General features: G+C 42.3%; 2 protein-coding genes across 2 annotated transcripts in view; one reads left to right on the top strand and one right to left on the bottom strand.

Annotated features, from left to right (window-relative positions):
* The window catches only part of ela3l (elastase 3 like), an 83149-nt gene that overhangs the window by 37314 nt on the left and 23421 nt on the right, over positions 1–22414 (bottom strand). The window lies entirely within an intron of this gene.
* The window catches only part of LOC125965863 (GDNF family receptor alpha-2), a 45075-nt gene that overhangs the window by 20367 nt on the left and 2294 nt on the right, over positions 1–22414 (top strand). The window contains exons 4-7 of the mRNA XM_049716726.1: positions 2559–2937; positions 15037–15149; positions 15963–16103; positions 19144–19286. Of these exons, the coding sequence (XP_049572683.1) occupies positions 2559–2937; positions 15037–15149; positions 15963–16103; positions 19144–19286 (776 nt within the window). The remainder of the gene's footprint in view (positions 1–2558; positions 2938–15036; positions 15150–15962; positions 16104–19143; positions 19287–22414) is intronic.

Raw genomic sequence — 22414 nt, 5'->3', positions numbered from 1 at the left:
CAGGAAAAATAACATAAGAAGTCAACATCAATGAACAATAAGCGTGATAGCACGCTAGCCGCTCCCGATGCACAGCAGAGTCCGGTAAGATGACAGTCAACCAGGCCACTGTGAACACGAGCACACAGCAGGCACGCACTGTCCGGTTCGTGGATCCTATCAGGCGAACGCAACCCATCTTGTCGTCCCGCGAACGAACGTACGCCAGGAGAATGGAAGGCACGGATGGGCGAGCTGGGTTGGCCGCAAGCCTGGCCCGACGTCTCCGCGCTGGCCCCTCTTCCGCTGCCTCGCAGACCCGCTGCCGACGCATCCCAACAATGCTCCAGGACGGAGCAGTCCGAGCTCAGGACGCAGTCCAACCGGGGGAGGAAGAGCAGGCCAGTCCGGCGTCGCTCCATAACGAAGCAGTCCGAGCGCTAACACCAGCAGCAAATCTCTCCACACCAAAGTCCAGAACGCCATAAAACCCACTTCCGCCGATGTTGAGCAGAACATGCCCGCCGCACTAGTAGCACGACGTATCACACGAGACGAATACACACAAAACTGCCAGACAAACACTCAGTAAACACTCACAAAACACCGAACGGGACAGAGAGTGGCCGCTGCGTGTGCACGCGCCGCCATCTTGAACCATGTGAGTGGTGTGCTGTGAATTCAGTGGGGAGGTGGCAATGCCCCATCGCCACCAACTTTTGTACACCACTGCCTGGAAAAAAAACTGATAAGTCTGGGAAGAAAATGCAGTCCAAAAAAAGCAGGAACCGAATGCTTGTGGGTCTAGAACTTGTCATCTCCAGTTTCCCAAATCCTGACTTATCTGATTTATTGACAAAAATGAGCTTGTCAAAGTGAGAGCAGCCAGTGACAAAGCTCAGAAACAAGCACATACAGTAACATGTGTCTTCTCTCCTGTCCTTATTTATTTATTTATTTCTCCAAACGACCTCCTCCATTTAACCTTGATACATCGAAATGATAGCTACTTAATGGAAAGAAAGATTTACTATACGTTCTTCTGTCTGTGATGAAATACTTGAACTGCCCTGGTGCATTTTCTCAACAGCGGCGGGCTTAGTTTTTATCCGAGCGGGATCTGAACACACCAAATAATTAATTTCAGGGGTCTTCTTATTTCCTCTCCCACTTGTGTTCCACCTAACCCCATTTGCGGGATTGATATTGCACGATACAGCGCTTGAAAACAATGCGTACCATTCCGAAAAAAAACAAATGGTCTTCTTCCTGCTGCAGGCTTTCTGATAGACACAGTGTGAGATTGCTTCTGTTGAATAAGAGATGAATCTCTCTGGGTGTCACCGTGGCGCCGCGCCACGACCTCTGAAATATCATTATCTACAGGGGGAAAGAGGTTAAATCCTCTAATATTGCTTGAATACAAGTGAAGGGGCGACAAAAGGTGTGCCATTTTTTTCCTCCTGCCCTGTGGTAAGAAGCAGCACACCTAATGGCATCGTCTGTTATCCACAAATATCGGGGTTAATTACAGTGCTTGGGTGCCCGTCATTACGCTTGAAAAACAGAGGCGGGTTTAATCGTTTACCAGTCAAATAGCGGCTAGCGCAACAAAGTAAGTAGGAGATGTTTGGAGCCTTGTATTTTGGGTACTTTGATTTGACTTGTGACTTTAGTTTTTATCCTGGATTGCAAACGTGGAATTAACGTGTCAGTCAGCAAAAAGCCCTTGATCATATTTTCAGGAATTACGAATAAATAAATAAATGATTAAAAAAATATTTTAATAAATATAATAATAAATATAATAAATGTCATAATATTATAATAAATATAATAAATATAATAATAATAATAAATGATTCTGCCTCATGCTAAGACCCTAATCAATTAATTTGTGATTTTTGAGTCAAAGTTCAAATAAGTATTTGCTCACTACTGGCTGTTGCTTCATGATCTGAAGATTAGCCTATATTTTGAAAATCTCATTTGAAATATAGCATTTGTATTTTTTCTCTCAGGGTGTTCAACAGATGAAATCAATATTTCCTTTGCAGCAGATGTACAGCGGTTGTCTCTCCAGTGACTCGCAGAGACAATCTCTGATGTTATTGAGGAATCAACTTCCTGTTGACCACAGCCACAAGGATCAGCCCTCTGTTTGTTGACTTTGCTGCCAAGCCTCTCGTGATCTATAATGGATCGTAGGTGTTGACCTAGTATCGATGTGTATCTCTTGGTTATTATTGCATTTGTTGCAAACATCTTTTGTTTGTCCGGCCGCGTTTTTTCCGGAGTGGGGGGAAAAACTTCATCAAAGTGACAATCCCGTCCATCCATTTTCGATATTGCTTGTCTTCATTTGGGTTACGGGTGAGCTGGAGGCTATCCTAGCTGAGTTTGGGTACAAAAACATCCCCGCGTACATTCACAGACTACAAATGAGATCCATGTTTGTGTGAGATTGTTTTGAACGTAAAATAAGTTTCTTGGCTTTATCTATGACATCATTGTGTGAAACTGACCCACGACGTCACAACGCCAATTAAAATCCTTTTTCTCTTTGCACCTCCCTCTAGGAATGCTCACAGTGGCCCCGAAGGGTTTCCACTGCGCCGACGCCGAGAGAACGTGCAACCCTTGCCTGGACGCGGCTAAAGCCTGCAACCTGAACGGCACCTGCAAGCGGCACCGCTCGGCCTATATCGCCACCTGCAGCAAGGAGGACCCCAACAAGGGGGAAAGCTGCAACAAGAAACGCTGCCACAAGGCCCTGCGGCTCTTCCTGGACCGCGTGCCGGCCGAGTTCAGCCACCGCCTGCTCTTCTGCCCCTGCCAGACGGAAGGCTGCGCCGAGCGCCGCCGCCAGACCATCGTGCCCGACTGCTCCTATAAAGAAAAGGAGAAACCTAACTGCCTGGAGCTGAAGGCGGTCTGCCGCCAGGACTCTCTCTGCAAGTGAGTTTGGAGGGGTCGGGAAAGGTTCAGCCAATGGGTGATGAGCTCTCGTTATGTGGGGGCATAGGAACGTTTGCCAGGGCCTTGGGCAACTTTGGTCTCAGCATCCTCTAATTAATGGAGCTGTAAGGCCTCCTGGGTCCACCAGTGCAGTGATCATTTTTTGACTCTTTGGAAAACTCAACTGGGTCCAAAATTACAACAACAAAAAATTCTTAGACACTATTTTTTTTTTCTTATTTTGAACACAGCCAGCATCTTTCAAAGGCAGCCCTTAAAGCTACGCCACTGGCAAGAGCCCCCGTGACGACAGGAAATCATGTATCATTCATCCGTAAGGGTCGTCTGATACAAAATCCTCTCTTGTCTGTTTCAACTCATTCCAAAACATGCACTATTGAAACTCATGAATGACAATTGGCTGAGGTTCATCCAGCTACCAATCGGGGGGCAGGATGCGAAGCGAAGCTTTGTGAATTGAAGCATGATTACTTTCATCTACTCGGAGGGTATTTATGTTTAAAATGATCTTTTTGAATATGATCAAGATGAATCGAATTTGTACGTCCGCACAGCCGTAACTGGCTCGAAGGTCCATGAGGTGAAACTTTTTGGTGTCTGAAATTTAGACCAGAAAACTTAGCATCCCCTTTGGCTAATTTGGCATTTTTCAATCATAAATGAGAAGACCGGTAACCTTTTGACCTGATAAATAATGGGAAATGGATGGATGTATTGATTTTTGCATCATTTCAGCCTTACTGCATGCAAATAATGTGCTTTTGCGGGCCTCATAAAATGATATGGTGGGCCAGAACTGGCCCCCGGGCCTGGAGTTGGACACCAGTGTTTTGGACTATTATTTAAAAATATATATTCATTTGAAGCTCACTTACAGATTCATTAACAGTCAAAAAACCTTCAGTAAACTATTTTTTATACCAGAAAAAGTATTTGGCTTTAGTTTACTTGTAAAATAAAACCCAACAAAATAAAAAAAAAACACTTTAAAAAAGTTTTGAATGGAGCTACTGAAATATACTTCACAGCAGTCTAATTTATTTAGATGCAAGCGTATTGTTGCCCCTTGGAGACCCCCAAAAAGCAAATTTTTCTTTACAATCACTTCTACATAAGAGCCGCGGTACGTCTGACTTCCTCATCATTATTATTTTATATTGATGGCAACGAGCTAAAAGGGACCGGCTCTGCCAGTCACTCCTCGACAGCAATTACCTCCCTCCCGTGGCATCTTGGAAGTTTTTATGATTTTCTGCCTTAACTTTGCCGAGCGTACTAATTTCAATTTGAAAGGAAGCCATAGCTCTTTAGTGGTCGGATGAACTCGTAAGGCTAACTTGTTGAGACAATGCCCAATTAAGCAGAAAAGAAAAACATTAGTGGCTCACTTTGACTCCATGGCGACTCTGTTGGATTCAGACAGTCGCGTTCAATTCACACCTAGCCAGCCGTGACATGTCTGCTTGCGTTGAGAACAGGCAAAACGCACTTTGTGCTCTTCACCCAATCAACTCGAAGGATCTTCACACTTTCCAATGTGTGTGTGTGTGTGTGTGTGTGTGTCCAGCCAGTTCATTAGTCTAATAGCATAAAAACGAAGGGACATTTGAATAATTTGAAGTATTTAAAAGCTCATTTGAGAGCCTAATGAAGTTCGACGGAGCGCTAGACCCTTGAACGTCCACCGCCAAAAATAAAAGCCAGTCTAAGAAGCATCGGGGGGGACATTAACGGCTAATTTTCCATTTTCCCACTGTGACAGATGATTAGGCAGCTGATACAACCATTAGTGCCACGTCTCGGTGACATTTACATGTTGAATACAGCAAGTTGGAGCAAGAAAAAAAAAGATTCAGAAAAATATGTCCGAATCAAACTTAGGTAAATTTGTTGATTTTTTTTAGACAAGACCTGAGCATCACTGGACGAATGTGGCTTCCTGACACTACAAAACAACTGTGTGCCTTTTATTTATATATTAAATTTGTTTGTGACCTCGCAAATACTAAAATTCCACAACAGACTCCTTTAATTTAGCGATAAATGCTTGGTTGTGCTAGCTGCAACTCCAAATACTCCAGGGTCTAATTTCCTGTGCACTTAACTGGATTACATCTCGTACCATACGAGCAAAAATAATCGATGTGTAATTACATTTTGTGGCTCTTTTTAAATGCTCTGTTTACACGCCTTTTTTGGGCTGAAATCAAAGTAATCTCGGGCCTGCACATTGAGCTACACAGCTGAACATGACTGGGCAATTGTGAAAAGAATTTGTGGGAGTCTCGCATACGTGCGCCAGGCAATTGACCCTTGGACACATATACTTGCTGCAACCAAAAGATTTGCTATTAGGGAAAAAAAATTAGCTGCCACAAATACCATATATTATATGATGAAAACAAAGAAGAAAAGAAGAGAAATAATGGAAAATGAGAGGCGCAATTCATTGACTGCAACAGAGACTCTCCACGCTTCACTTTTTCATCCAGGGAAACAGATAAAAAGTATTGATATAAAATGACAAATTTCAAATTGAAGCAAAACTAGTCGTCGACCTTTCGTGATTACTTTCAGCGCCGTGCACATTGCGCGACCTTAGTCTAGCCAATAATTTTTCAGAAATGATGATCAAAAGCCACATTCTTGCCATTAAATCAATCCAAAGCAGCAATTCTCCAATTTATGATTGTCCTGATAATTGCTTGCGCGTGGGCCTCGTGTAATCTGTTTTCAGACCGAGATTATTTCTTTGACCTGACGACAGCCGAGTGTCAGGGGGTTCACCTGCGTATTGAGAGAAACGTTATAGAACATAAAAGCTCATTATCTGTTGCCACAAAAGGTCAACAGCTCGATGAGCCCTTAGCCACATATAATTGTTCGGCGCGCACACACTAGTTACATGCGGCGAAATGGCGGCGAGTGCTCAGCTATGCCATGATGGCCTCCATGTGACATCATCAAAAGACAATTTCTGTATTTGGCCCGGAAAACAACTGATTTCATTTAACTGGGTCATTTACTGACGCTGCAGCATTGGCCCTAATCTGTGCTGCGCCCAATATGTTCTACAAGGAAATCAAATTTCAACTCATTTGTCATGCTAATGAAGACAGCATCAAGGCATTACGACTTTATTTGGTGGCTCCATGTGAAGAAACCCCTGCAGAGAAACCTTCTCGAAATTAGACCAACTTTTTTTTTAAAGTTAACTCAGAACAATACACATCCAAAAAAAACGCTAGGGGGAAAACATTTTTTTTTTTTGGGCTCTTCCCTCTGGAGATGTGTTGATTAAAGTTAGGGACGATCATTTAACAAGAAGCCTGTCTCTCCCCTGAGGAGATCCACCTCAAAACAGGATACACAGCTCACCTGCCTGAGCCTCTTTCATTCCAAATGCTTTGAAGAAGAGCAGAAATGTAGTGATGTCACAAAAGGACAACAAGAAGAATGAGGACGCTCTCTTGAGATCGATCAAACTCCAAACAGAGATGACAAAGGAAACAAGGACAGGCATCTTGAATTAGGATTGGATTCAATGTGAGGTTTTTTCTAATGAGGAATTAAATCAAAAACAAGGAGCATCATTTTTACATTTTTATGACAGACGATGTCCCATCTGTGACTTTTTACGACGTTACGCCACGCTTTTAGTCTCTCATATTGCCTCGCATGATGACCTTTAAGATTTTGTGCAATATTGTTGGCATATTTTTATCTTTTGGTCTGTTTCCAAAAGAGCTGAAAACACGAAAGCCAAACTGGCCTAGTTACAACTTGCACAAGTCAAAAGTCATGCAAAAAAAAAAAACCCGCTCATTCACATCAAAAAGTTCAAACTTGACAATACTTTTTTTTTTGTTCAAGTCATTTCACTGCATTGTTTCCAGGTGGAGCCCAAAGTCCCTGTAAACAAAATATAAATGAGTGGACTTCAAAACATATAATATTGGCGAAGGTTGTGGTATAGTTGTGCACAGAGATTTCATTTTGTAGCCGGTCTCTGCGGAGGTAATTGTTGATATTCAGGAGAGATCTGGGGACTGGACCACAAGCACACGTTAATCGGAGCAGCACTCATTTCTTCCACTCGGCTATACTTCTGCCGCAGTTTGCTACGATGTTATTTTGTTCCGTAATCCAACACAAACAAACCAAAACACACAGCGCTCGCCTCTGTTGCTTTTTCAACCTTCAAATAAATGCGCTCCTTTGAGGACGGCCGAGTCCAACGGTGACAGCAGGCTCTATTTGGATGTCCGTGCTTGTCAAACCAAAGAAGCTCCCAATCTATTTTAATGTCGCATGACGCTCTGAATCCAAACAGTCTCACAGTCTATGTGAAGTCTATCGATTGGTCGCTGGATCAATTCAACACTTCTAGCTTTGATTTACTGTATATTCTCCTCTTCCCACACTCACTGAATGCTTAGCCTGCTGGTTTTCAGTAGCGATCACTCAACAGGTACACAAAAAAAACACACACACACTCAGTCAGCTTGATGATAAACATCAGGCAGAGTGACCGAGCCAATAGAAACTAAATGAAGCTTCAAATTTGCTTCATGAACCACTTGTATTTTTCCACTCCTCTAGATGGCACTCTCTCCCATACTGACTTAAAATTCTTTATTTAAACCAAAAAGCCCCAAAAAACAACAACTGTTTCTCCAGGTGCTCCGACTTCCCCCAAATTCCAAAAATGTGTGTTAGAATTAATGAAGAGTCTAAATTATCCATACACATGAAAATAAATCGGTGTTCTTTTCATATACACAAAAAAAAAAAATCCAAGAAAATTACATTTAATCTCAACACAACGTTTGACCTGCAGAGTATATTATCGTTTGGTTAGGTGTCATACTTGTAAATGAAAAAAATATATACTATTTTTTTTTTTTTTTCTTGCTCCCTCGACGATCATAAATGAAGTGTGTATGCTAGCAGTAGAGAACTCCGCTTTTGAAAACGAATCCTGTGTCAACCGGTGACCTTTGCCTGATATGGAGAGTTTTTCTGCAATGTTGTGCAGTGGATGTTGGCAGCGTGAGACATGCTGGCTGCACATGAGACTTGCAAACAAGATGCAAGAGAGGCAAGAGAGAGCGGAAGAACACAGAGGGTGCTTTCCACTAAAGAAAGTGCATTTAATTCCAATACATGATGTGCTTATGCGTGTGTGTGTGTGTGCGTGCGCTCACTGATCGTCTTAACCGCACTATCAAAAGGAAATATCGATGTAAACAGCAGGCATCATTGATGAGGCATTCCTATTTTCCTTCACGTTCACTTCCTCTGGTGATATCATATCTATTATTAATGCAAATAGAACTTATCATCTTAAAGTACAGTGTGGTGTGTTTGTGTGTGTGTGTTTGTGTTTGTGTGGTTTGCAGCAGACCTTCTTATCCTTAATTTGCATTTCAGAACTTTGGCTACATTTTTATTTTTTTATTTTCTCAGAATCCTTCGAAAATATATATATTTTAAGTTTTTTTTAAAAGGCAACGTATTACATCGTCAAGCATTAAAACAGAACTACTACTTGCTTTATGTTTCAATGCATCAATTGTGGTAAATCAATTTTTAATCAAGTCAATCAAACAAATTAGCAGTTTTTTTACTTGATTGATAGCTAGGAGTGTTCATTTTTTTTCATATTTATTTATCAAAATTAACGTTTAGGGCTAACTGAGGTTTTATGATGCCGACTTTAAGTCAGTTGTTTCAAAAAATCCAAACAAATTGGAGGTTGACTACCATCCTGGAATAAATTTTGTTCTTAATTTGAACTATGAAATATGAAATACTAATTGGGACGAGGGTAACAAAAAAACAAAAAAAAAATGTGGCTTTAATGCACAACAAATGGTCATTTAATTACCGGTGATAAAAGCTGTGTAGCGCGCTATTAACTCACTGTCCCGTTTTCCAGCACATTTGTTTGCGTGGGCAAGGTTTGCTTGCCACGTTTCGACAATATTTTAGGGATAACCTTGAATAAGCTGCCGTGCGCTGCCTGATTTAGCATTCATTCAAACGGCACAACACACAGTATGGGGTTCCAAGTCATTTCGCAGCTGCCCGTAACCAATCAAGTCAACGTGGCCACCAAGTAAGGAGAATTGTGGTGAATGTTTTCAAAAATAAACCATAAAGTCGAACAAAATGGGCACGAAAAAATGTGATGGCTAAGCTTCCTTGTGTTTTCAGAGAACGCCATCTGTCCGCATGGCGCTTTTCGAATCGACTGGGAATCCCAATGAGTGCGGCGTTGCCAGAAATAGCAGATGCGAGCACGGTCGATAGAAAAATAAATCTACAAGCCGCGACGTGTAAAATACCTGGACAAGTTAATTAGATGCAACAAGATCAGAATGAAAAATTTGCCTCTAAAGAGACAAAAATGGAAATGATGTGATTGTGGTTGTTTACAATGATGAGAGCTTGTAAACTACTACAGCACTGGTAACCATTTTCTAGTCATCACTCGGGTCATAGGTGAGCTGGAGCCTGTCCCAGCTGTCTTTGGAAGCACACAATGGACTGGTCGCCATCACAAACAACCATTCAGACTCCGGGTCACATCTACACACAATTTCAGTCTTCACTTAAATAACGTTACATGAGTTTGGAATGTGCTAGGAATCTGGAGTAGCATGCAAAGTTCAAACTGTTCAATCATTTCAAAAATGTTTTAAGACAATTTGTCATTTTAGTATTGCCGCATGAAGTCAATTCACAATTTGTCTTTGCGGGCCACATAAAATGATGTGTCGGGCCGGATCTGGCCCCCGGGCCTCGAGTTTAACACCCTTGGCCTTGGTGAACTACAGTCAGCCTCAAGGTCACAGTGGAAAGTATAGCAATGGCTGACTCATAGAAAAAAGTGATAATGAGTTATATGAAACCATGTGTGATGGATGTAAGGGATTTATTGTTTTGTTTTTAATCAGAATGGCGCTTCTGCTCCCCACACAAGGTCAGAGTGCTTTGTTTGCCTTTTCCATAATAATTGTTGATGTAATGCACCATGCATCACAACTCACGCCATAGATGTTGCCTATTGTTCGCCGCCGATGTGAATCAAAGCGACAAAGAAGGTTGCGGATTTGCTTTGGCGCGCTCCGATTTCTTGATGGCAAGTTTGCAAATGTGCCTACTTGAGGAGACCAAGAGGATAAGGGGCTGAGGCTGAAGGATAGAAAGGAGATAAAACGCAGACGCCATCGAAAGCACCTCCTTTGTTTTTTCATTTGCCTCATCCAAGTGCTATTATGCCATCCCATTAGGCGGCCGCCATTGTCATCGGCGTTGTTATGCCTTGTGGTCGATGATGGCGAGATAGCGCTGACAGCCTGGATATGCTGAAGACCGGCGATAAGGGAGGAGAGCGGCAATTTCTCATTTGAACAGAAATAATCATCCTTTAGAAGCTATTAGAGGATTTGGGCAGTCTGATAGCTATTTTGTCTCATCCCAAAGGAAATAGTTTCTTCGACTGACACTCATCTGATTGGACTCGCGTTGTTTGTCAGGGCCATCAAGTGATTGGAATAAGAATCCAACGAGAAAGCCATTAGTTTTCTCTTAGTGCCAGACTGGACGGACATGCGCTCGGAATGACTGTGTTTAAAGTGTCAGGTTGGCTGGAAGAAGTCTACCGCTGTGGGGGCTCCCCTGACACTTCCCTGGGGGGGCTGAGTGGCTGAAATGACCAGAAAAAAAACTCTGAGCTAGACAACCTGTAATTTCAGCAGCGAGTGGCGTTCTGTGGCGCTATAATGGAAATCCCTGGAAACCTTGAAAAGTGCCGCGAGCCGGAACACCGCTGTGCCAACACTCAGCGCACCTCCGTAACCGTTAAATTATTGTCTTTAAGTCATCATTGTCTTAAAGAATTCTGCTTCGAAAAAGAAACAAAACGCATGAACTTATGTTGGCCTTAGCTAACAAAAACACATTACAGCCCATTTAAATGTGCGTCATAGATGCTCTTTGTCGCAAAGCCTTTGTTATATATATATATATATATATATATATATATATATATATATATATATATTAAAAAAAATAGTATATATACTATGTTTTATATATACCATATTTTCCGCACTATAAGGCGCACCGGATTATAAGGCGCATCTTCAATGAATGGCCCATTTTAAAACTTTGTCCATATATAAATCCATATATTTGGACACACCTGCTGTAGTGGCTCAATATTGATCCATATATAAGGCGCACCGAAGTATAAGGCGCACGGTCAGCTTTTGAGAAAATTGGAGGTCTTTAGGTGCGCCTTATAGTGTGGAAAATACGGTATATATGCACATGCACACACACACGCGTGCACATATTTGTTTTTTCCGATTTCTTATTGTCCCCCTCCCTTAAAAGAGCAATACTTGGGACTTGTTATTTTCCCTCCCCCTTCCTTATCTTTTTTCTTTTCCATTTAAGAGAATCAGGGTGCTGTTTGGCGACTCAACGGGCTACTTAATTCCGTCTCCCTCTGTTGATGATTGCTGTTGACGTCTCTTGGTCTGGTTGAAACTGTTAAGTGAATTTTCTTGCTCTCTTCTTGTATACGTGCAAAGACAAATTTGATTGCATCCCATTCCAAAACGATTCCGTGTTGCTTAGATGTGAGATAAGTGGCAGCGTTGGAAGAAACGGGTCCACTTAGTCGGGTCAATGCATCGGGACAACATAATGCAAGTGAAATAAAAGAACGTGTTAGTGCAAGCTCTGAAGGTGATTTGATAGGATGCCAAACAGAGATGCAGTGGAAGTTTTGTTTTTTTTTTCTCCTTCAATTACATCAGAGGCTGAAGGAAGGACAGACTTTAACCTGGTCACCCCCAATAATCCCCCCTAAACAAATCCGTTTGTACTTGTTTTTACTAACAGATTTAAGATAAAGTGCAACACTCACCACAATGGCTCACCTGCTTTAAATACCCCGCATTATTTCTAGCTCCTCACCGACTTCCACCAATGACAATATTCCCTCGGCACAAGAGTGCTCATTATTCATCAAAGCCAGTCCAGCTGCTTGGGAAATGTATAGAAAAGCCACACGGCAATGCATTCGTGATCGAGTAGCGCTCTCGCGCCGCGTCAAGGTGATGCAGCTGCTACGCATAGTTAAAAAGGTGGCGGAACATTTTTGCTGGCGTCGCAGGCCATGGTGCATTGTTGAAATCCTCTTCTCGCAAGAGTACAGTAGACTCACAAATAGATCTTTTCAATCATTTAGTTTATTCATCTCCTTTATTCCCTTTCACTAATGAACTCATCACGTTTGTTAAAAGGCAACGTATCATCAGGGGGTCCACATGGTATCGGTGCAGGAGGTGATTATTTTCACATCCGTTTTGAGGCGTTAAGATGATTAAGCACCCCTGGAGAAGACCATCTTGGAGATAAGATTTCCCTTTTGTGAGGTGTCATGTAAAAGACATCAACAAGAGAGGTTATTGTCCCCTCAACACACACCAGGTTTAATTTGTCTACATTGGCTGCACAGCAAAATAAATAAATAAATAAAAATCCCAAAGTGACGCATAAAGCGTTCAGCTCGGATGGCCGTGCTGGTTAAAGACAGCAGGGTTTTGTAACAATAAAAGTCATTTGTAGTTTGGTAATGGAAGTGAACAGCAGGATGCGATGATAATTTTGGAGGAAATACAAGTCAAACGCAGTCAGGATGTTGGTTGGATTCAAATTGGTCGTTTTTCAAAACCATTTAATACAGGAAATATTTTATCCATCCAGCTGAGTCAATTGCAGCTGATTTTTATGTGCATCAGGCACAGATGACCAAAGAACCATTGGCATTCATTCACATCAATGAACAATTTAGCATCATTTTATAATGTGGAAGGAAGCCAAATAAACTGGAGAAAACACAGGAGTTGTGATTAAAAGACATGCTTAACCACTAGGCCGCCTCAAACTGTAATTCCCCCTCCTGCCACTAGGTGTCTGCACACTGATGTTGTACCAGATATCAGGTTTGAGCCAATACTGGCATTATTTTCAAATATCGAGTATGACGATACCAGCCATCAATACTTAAGACAAAAAATAATAATCGATTAGCTTAAGTACTCCTCGGCAGTAGTTGGCGCTAAATTCCGAAACAGAGGTATCGTAATCACGATCTGTCAGTACTCAAAGAGTGAATCATAAAAATGGTATCCCGACTCTGCACTGAAGAGTTTATTTAAGGATTGTGCTATTTGTTTTCAAATCTAGAAACGGTCTCGTCGCGCCTTAGCTCTCTGAGCTTCTGTGTTCAGCTGACCAGCTACTTCTCGAGGTTGTAACAATTTCAAGTGGAAGCTCAGAGGGGATCAAGCTTTTTTTTTTTGCTCGCTGGTCCTAAAAACAGAACCACCACCCGGTGTGCATTGGAAAAGCCCAATTGTTCATTTTTAAAACCTGCCTTCAAACCTATTTATTGGCTTTCAACACAGCATGAAACTTGCACCTTTGTTTTAGTCTTATTTGTTTCTATTGCTTTTAATTGCCACACAAATGTAAAAGTACTTTTGTCATCATTAACTTTATGCAGAGGGAGATTGGTATTTTTACGTGGGAGGTTTTTAGAACCGGTATTGGGCTCTTAGCCTGGCTCTGGACAGAAATTTGTTGAGTCACTACATCACAATGGGTTCCATTTCATATTCTGAGTTCATCGTCATACAATGCAAGCACTGGCGGTAGAAAAAATAAAAAAACACACCTGGGGAGAGTCAATATTTTGGATGCAAGCTGAACTTAAGCCTCATGATATTTCCAGAAATCTCTCAGGTTGAGTTGATATCACGCACACTGAATTTGTTTTTCAGCCCTGAATCAAATTCAAACTGGACTCATCTGAACTTTATTTGCATGCATAAAACCCAAAATGATGTGTTCTGCCGCAGTAGATTTCGTTGAATTAGCAATGCTAAATTTGCCTACAAAATCATTTTTTATCATAATTAATCAGACACCCGCTTTAGAAACATTTTCATAATTTTAAAAATCATGCCCGGCATCATATTACATTTATATTGCTATACCTGTTCCTAATATTCTGGTGTGACTAATTCAGGTAGCCAAAACATTGCAACCCGTAATAAACAACAAACTGTTCAATGAATGAACGCCTTCATCTTATCTTTATGAAGGCAGCATTTTTTATACAGCTCTTGTGTTTCGCATCATTATATCGCTCACCATTCTGTGCCCTCGGCGCGTGTATAATTCATATCGCTTTGTTTGGCTATCATTTTAATTTGGTTCATTAATTTTAGCTAAATAGTTAAAACTCCAACGACATGGCTTATTTACGGCTGCTTAAAATCCTCCGAGTGGTCAGAAGAAGATGGAGTGGGTGAAATGCAACGCTTTGTGATTCACAGAGTGGGCAGCAGTGATGTGAACAGCACAGACAGAGTAACTTTGCACACGCTCCTCCCAATAAAGCTACTTAAGTGGATTAGCAATGCCGCCCTGGGGGCTTCAGTAGACTTAAAGCTCTTATCGCAAACACACCGTAAAACAAACAAACAAACAGACCACTTTTATCTGGACCCAAGATTGGCGCCCAAAGTGTATTTTGGAAATGGTCAAAAGAAGCATGACGTTCACATACTATATTAATTCATTACTGTTGGCATAATGTCAAGATAGCAAGAAAAAAAACTAATGCTGGTATATACATACATCATTCCTACTTCCTGTTTTTTCTCATAGCTTCTAAACTACTTATGATTTTATTTTCAGAGCACATTTAAAAAAAACATGGACTAGCAAGGTCACCTCTCATTATTTGATAGCGCAAGTGTCAGTGAAAAATTAATTGTTCATAGCGGTGTGCATTTGTCAAACACTAATAACATTTTAATTTTTGTTTGTCTTGTTAACTGGTAAAATTGATTTCAATTTTCCATGGGAAGTTAAACGAGATTATGCCTCTGAAAATATATTGGTGTCTATTTTGTGACCTTTTGTCACCATTTTGCTTTTTGCATTTGTCCATTTTCTGTTTTGTTTTTTTCTTTTTTAACCGTGCAGGGCCAGGCTTGCTGATTTCCAGGCAAACTGCCGCAGCATCCCACCCACAGTGAGCACCTGTCCCAACCAAGACAATCACCAAGCCTGCCTGGCCTCCTACACAAGGCTCATTGGTCAGTACCGCCGTGATGGACCGAGAGCGAGAAAAGAAACGACCCGCGAGGAGATCTCACAATGTTTTTCACAAATGTCAGCAGCGCTGAGAGATTACAGGAGATGGTTTGTGGTCTAGAGAGGAAGAAACGCTGCTGCGTTGCTCTCCTCTTGCTTTTTTTTTTTATCCTGTGGAGCAGGCGGAGGAGGAGACTGTCAGCTTTTCCCCGGCGGCTACCATATCTCCCCCAGCGGCCTGGCCATCAGTTTACTACGAGAAGTAATTAGGGAGGCACAGAGAGAGTGTTTACTTAATTAAAAGACTTGATGACCATCTGTTTGCTCATATGAAATGTTGCTCCAACAACGTGCACAAGCTAATGCATACATATTTTGATAACGGCACCTTGGCGATGACGTCCGGCGGCTTGTCGAAGATTATACGCGGTGCAAAATTGGAATATTTTTTTTCTTTTTTGCACACAAGTTGCACGGGTGCATAGATTGCACACGGCGAGAAGATAAGTCACGCTGCTCACACAAAGTGGATGACATGGCTGACTCCTGCTGACAGACCTTTCAAAAGCAGCAAAGTGTTTTGCCGCAGCACTGTTGTCGTCCAGCGGCGCGCAATTCCCCAAGCGTGGAAAATATTCCGAAGCATTATGACCTCTTTACATCGGAAATGAAGTATTACGAGCGCCCGTAAAAACTCAAACAGGACAATGCGATTGCAGTGTTTTCTATTAACATTTGCAATAAATGTCGGACATTATTGTCCGTGAGGGCCATCGACGTTCATCCAAATGTGTGGATTGTGTTTGTATCCTAAGGAACGGACATGACACCCAACTATGTGGACAGCAGCTTCAGTCAGTGGACCATCTCGCCCTGGTGCACTTGCAAAGGCAGCGGAAACCAGGAAGAGGACTGCACCAACTTCCTGCAGAGCTTCACCGACAACACTTGCCTGAGTGAGTCACGGTCTTCAAATGTGACACCAGTCCTGGAACATCTCTGTGGAGTTTGCATGTTGTCCCAGTGCCTGCGTAGGTTTTCTCCAAGTACTGCAGTCTCACCCCATTTTTCAAAAGTGGCCCCAATTTAAATGCTGGTAGCAGGCACGATTTGTCATCGGTGCTACTTGGGGGCCACACGCTTTCTTATGTGCTTCCAGAACTTCAGAACTGTTCCACATCATGCGGCCCAATCATTGTAAAGAAAAAAGAAGATTGCTGCGTTGATTTAGTCGAGTACAATATGCGTCTGAGGACTAGTTGGTGTTTGTCAGAGACTGCTATTGGAGACAATACAGTATGTCAGAAGAGCTAAGTGGAAAAAAACCGGCAAGGATTAATGTAATGTCAAGTTGTAATAAAATTTGTCAGCTCGACACATTCATTCAACTTCAACAGACATCTCTTCGCCAGCTGATTAAGTTGGAATTAGTGAATTAAGTTTGTCAGAAGGAAGTCATTTCTTTTCTCCGCTCATCCTTCCTTGGGGCCACATCTGCCCAGACCTTAACACAAAAGAAACCATTTGCATGTCATTTTTTTTACTGGCAATCTCAGGCTTATCGCTTACGGCAGAAAAGTGTCATCAAAATCCAACACCGAATTAGATAATACATATCTTCTGTACATCTCACGCTCGAGACGACAGCGGCTGCAGCTCAACAAGGTGGCTCGCTCAAACGTCCTCCCTTCGCTTTCAGTCACAAGCAGAAAATCCTCCCTTGATACGGCGGCGCTCGGCGTAGTCGCTGCGACACGACACCTTCAACATGTTCCGCCGTGTGGATAAATGCTTTCAGACCATTTCAATAGATTGCAGGGGTTCCCATTTAGCTGAATGTGCAGGATGAGGGATGAGGCTCGGAGCTGAGGAGGCGTCTTGAAAAATAACCCTTAAAATGCAGCAAGCGCCCCTCACCCCCACCGTCAAGCAGAACGAGCGATAAACTTGAGGCGGGAGTACACAATGCTGCGTTTGCTATTGCAACCACACTCCAAGAATGGAGTACATACAAATGTACTGCTGAAACTGGAGACAAGCAACGGAGGTGGCGGCGAAATGTTATCCAGAATCCAAATGTGCTATAATTGGCTATCATTTCAACCATTTAGAGGTAATTCTAAGTGTGCAAAGTATTTGCAGCCGACTGCGTGGACATGACATGTTTTAGAAAAGCATGGGTGCAGATAGTGCAAGGGGGCGGGGCATAAATCCCCCCGGTTTTCATAAAGTTCCATCTACTTTCTATTTTCTTACTTTAAGGCAGGGGTGTCAAACTTTTTTTTTTCCAAGCCGCATTGTAGTCATAGCTTCTTTCGGAGGACCGGTATGACTGTCAACTAAAATAAATGTATGAGCACCTCATATTATATACAGTAAAAGCTACAAAACAAAGAACTGATGAGTAAAAACTGGTCAAATATTAAAAAAAAAAGGTATTAAAAGCGAAGACAATTTGCAATTCTAGTAATGACGCAAATTTGATGCACAATTTGTCTTCGCGGGCCACATAAAATGACGTGGCGGGCCGTATCTGGCCCCCGGGCCTTGAGTTTGACACCTGTGCTTTAAGGTGACAAAAACCTCTGGTAACAAAAAAGTGGACAAATGTTCATTTGTTCAAAATGGCAGTGTTTGCATTTCTCAATCAGTTACAATCAGGAATATTCCTGAAATAGCATCTCCAAATTCAACAATGCAGACAAATGGTACAAGCCAGATTGATTCTATCTAAGAATCACGTTCGCACTTTAGTTGCATGTTCTAATGGACATTTATAAGCCCGAGAAGCGCTGATAGCATCCGATTCTGTTGTTAGTGTCAAGCAGCAGTATTCCCACGCTGTAAAAAAGGTGTGTTCACTCAACGTGAAGGAAGGAGGGATTTTCAGTCGATGCTCAAAAACACATGGAAATGGCTACATATTGTGTTTATTATTAAACAGTACATTTTTTAACAGCGTGGGGTTTTCATGCGGGGTGATGCTGTGCGTTGCCAGTTTTCTCGCATCCTAGGCCTGTTGCACAGATGTGCCCGATTTTTTTTTCTGTAATGTTGAGTAGCCACGATCACAATTTTTTTTTAAAATCTACTCTGACAATAGAATCTCAGTCCCCGTCCTCTCCTACATCCAAAATCCGCGTAGGTGTAAACACCAAGAACTCGAAATGTTTGCGTCCAGCGGGATTATACCGTTTCGCCTTTTGTTCTGCGGCGTTTTGAACGCGATGAGTGTTCTAAAATCTTTTCAAAGTCATCTGACCTTAAAACGGAGGTGTTTGCCAAGCAATTATACGCCGTCTCTCCGCAAAGCGACACAAGCGTGACGTTTTAAACGGCTGAGAAGCGAAAAGGTACGCCGGCGTGATTTTGCCACGTGTCGGAAAAGCTGAGTGAACGGGGGTTTATCACATTTTTGCAGAGGCTCGCACATGTGCTTAGGCACAACAAATGCACTGAAGGCGAAGGAAGAAGCGCCTCATATGTATTCACGGGCTAATGCTGCCCCGTTAGAAGCGACTGATTGGCTTGTTTTAAAAGGACTCCATTTCTCCGCGCACGCATTGATCGCCAAACAAATTGGGGTTCATCATCTCCGAGTGTGGGCGCAATTGTGTCCGCCATTGACGCTTCCTTATTGAGCGGAGGACACGAACCAAGGATTTGATGAGCGTGTCTATTGAATCCTTGAGGATTTTCTTTGCAGAAAGTTAAACTGACTACATGAGCACTTACATAAGGAGGCCGCATCTTTGATGATTGATCGCAGGCCAGCCAGCCAGCGCCGCTTTTCTGCCTCCCCGACGACGGGTTTTAAAAGACAAATCTCAGATTGGTTTTGATTAGTTTGGCATACGTCTCTTAATCCCACTGACGTATCAAAACGTTTTGGCTCGCCGTCGTCTTTGTCGCTACCCCGCCAGCACGCTTGCCAAAATCAAGCGGGCGACCGAGCTGTTGGCTCACGTTAACCGACTTCTTGTGTTTGTTTTACAGGAAACGCTATCCAGGCCTTCGGGTACGGTCTGGATTACATGGCGAGCAAGAACACGTCTGTCCCCGACCCCTCAACCACGGTGAAGACGGGGACGGATCGGTTGGTGGCAATCACAGAGCCTCACTTTGTGACCCTTGTTAAGGTAATGAAAGTAGCAAAGCTTGGAGCTACCGATCTGGAGCATTTTGGACAAGCTAATACGTTTGTTGCAATTAGATGACAAAAAAGTTGGAACGTATTACCCAATCAGCATTATCTGCAAGTATGTTTAATCATATTTCAAAGTAAGTTCAAATATACTAAATACTAAAATCTTAGCATTAGTATTAACTGCACATGCACAAAAAAAAAGTTTTTTCTAGTATTTGGCCAATATTATATTAATATGTTCTAAAATGATGTATTAAAATTTGTTTTTTCATAGTTTTTTTGTCATTTTTTCCTTTTGGCATTGCTTTCCGTAATACCATGAGATATTCACGTGCAGATGTCAATACCCCGTGGCATTGTGGGAAAAAATGCTGATTGAAAAAATGCATTGCTGACATAATAATAAAAGTATCAAAATAACTATTAAAAAATATTTACCCGTCAAAAATATTTGGCAGTTCCGTACGACAGCACGACAATTTTTGGAGCATCGCATTTACGTGCAGTCTGTATTGTGCAGAGTTTATCTTTGGGTGAAATAAAGGTTTGTCGAGTAGTCTTTGCATACATTTGTCGAAATAGGCCTATTACTTGAAGAACCACAAAATCACTCCTCAACTCGGCAACCATGAAAGGAGGATTTTGCGGCGGCAAAGCCGAGCGCGCCGCGCCGTCCAAATTCACATGGAATTCAATCTTTATGCCTCTTAAAGCAATTGGCACATCAGATCCCAACGTTTCACGATAAGACAGTTTGTGCTACACCCCAGCTGATGACATCTGTTGAAATCGTTTCTTTCTCCCGCACAGACTCAAACGGTAAAAGAAAATGGAAGGTGGGGGTTTTAATCTGGATTAGAGATTCTCAAATACTGGCCCAGGGCCTCTTTCCCCACTGAATACCGTCTCCTCGGAACACGGCAGTCAAGTCGAGTGGAACTGGGTTCGACGTCTGCTACGGGAAGAAGAAGAAAAAAAAAAGCGCGCAAATGTTTGTCTTTTAATAGAACGATGCACCAGTTTCCATTCAAATAAAGTCTGACAGAAATGACAGGAGCGTTCTGCCAAAAACTCCCCCTCTGTCTCTCCGGTAGAGGGAAGAAATATGTCACGCTGTGCATTCGGCTAGGTGCCCCCCCCACCCACACACCTCCCCTACTTTAAGACTAATGATGTTTTCTCACCTTTTCAGGAAACCCGTTTACAAATCTTGTCTAAATTAGACTTAGCCGTGCTGCTGACTGTGATGTTCATTTTATTTTGGCGCGGTTGCAAGAGTCAATCCAGTTACGAATACCATTTCGCACGCCGAATGAATGGCCATTAAGAGGATCTATTTTGAGTCTTTTGGAGGGCCTTCACAGTCATTCGACGCCCCCGCATATTTGCGAAAACATTTGAACCTGAACTACGGCTGTAATGAGAAAAAAATAACAATAATGAGCTTGCAATGGTGAAAAATGCGTGCGGATGGGTGGATCTGGGGGTGGCGTTGTTTTCTCCCGAGGATTTGTGTCGACATGACAGTATTGATGCACCGATCTGCGCCTGTCTAACAGCGGCGGGCGCAGCGTTTAATTTATTGTAAAAATGGTAATTAGGAAACAATAAGACGTGTGATTACTCAAGCAGGAAGTCTATAATTAGTGAGGGAGCTACGGGGACATTTTGGTCGGCCCCGCATTCTTCGCCGGGCAATTAAAACTTGTCAGACTTGGATGACAGATAAATTGGGAGAACCTCGTTTGGCTCATGTCGGCAGAGAATGGTAAAGGACTTCCGAGCGAGCGCTTGGTGACGGACGCGTGCACGCTTGAATGAATCGGCGTCGGTTGTTTTGGGATTTTCCATGCAGGCATGCGTGGATGCTTTGTTGGGTTGATGTACGCTACCGTGCAAAAGTCAGAGGTCGCCTTTAGATATGTTGTTTTGGTCATCCTAATGAAACTTGAATGGCATTCAGTAGAACGCAGACAGGAACTGTCAGATGCTCATTGTGAGCAGCCTCGTTGTCATGGTGACGCATTCCTGAAACTTGACTGACAGCTTATATTTAGGGCATGTCTCACATTGTCTTTTCAAATTATTTACATTGCATACAAATATACATATTTATGTTTTCAATATATGGGCAACTTTTTTTTAATGCGCTACAAAGACAAAACAACAAACCGTGTCGGCTTGAGAATTTTTTCCCGGTACTGCATGAGCAGATGCATAGCTGGAGGTCAACTATAAATCAATACCCAAACATGTGTATGCATGCATGTATGGCTGGAGGAGCAAATTCATGTACGGATTGATGCATGATTCAATGTATGAGCATATCAAATGATAAGCTATGATATGAGGGGCGGTCAGTGAGGAGAGCAAAAAGTGTGTGACTCAGCCCACTCGGGTCAGTCATCGTGAGCTCTCAACAGCTCATTTAGATGCATAATTATTCCGCACGTCACTTCCACTTGTGACTGTGGGCTTTATCCTGTGCCCAGTGAGTAAACATGTGGGCGGAAAGTCTCGGGGGGGGGAGTGGTAATGCGCTCATTTCGCCAGGTTTTCTGGAGAGGCAACTAGTTAAAGGAGGCGATTTTAAAAACGAAAGTTTTTTTAAATTAAAAATGGGGTTGAATAAGTTAATGAATTTCAAGGCGACAATGTAGTAGAATGTAATTTTTAAATTGCTCCTGCTTGGGAAAAAAAAGGCTAATTTTGCTCAGTTGGTAGGCTTCATTTCTTGTTATAGTCTGTATATTTCATTTTTTAAATAAATAAATAAGCATTTTTTTCTGGACCTATCTTGTAACACTGATTTGAGATAAAACCACCGCACAGGAGGAAAAACAACCAATTGGACAGAAGACGATTGCCGAGGTTTCCTGTTTTGTGGCTGGCATTGTGTCGACTTTTTCAGCTCAATTGAATTCAATCAATATTTGACAAACACAAAAAAAGTGCTAACATTGTGATCAATAACATCTACTTGTACAAACCTGCTCAGTGACAAGACGTACAGGCTTTTGTCAACATTTTACGGGCCGGGCTTAAAGCTGGCGAGCTGCGGCCGTGTGCATGTTGGCGTGAGGGCCGGAGTAAACAAGTTTGGACATTGTGTGCTCGGTC

The sequence above is a fragment of the Syngnathus scovelli genome, chromosome 3 (genome assembly GCF_024217435.2).
Source record: "Syngnathus scovelli strain Florida chromosome 3, RoL_Ssco_1.2, whole genome shotgun sequence".
Lineage (NCBI taxonomy): Eukaryota > Metazoa > Chordata > Actinopteri > Syngnathiformes > Syngnathidae > Syngnathus > Syngnathus scovelli.
The sequence above is the reverse complement of the archived record's forward strand: the minus strand, read 5'-3'. Positions and strand labels throughout refer to the sequence as shown.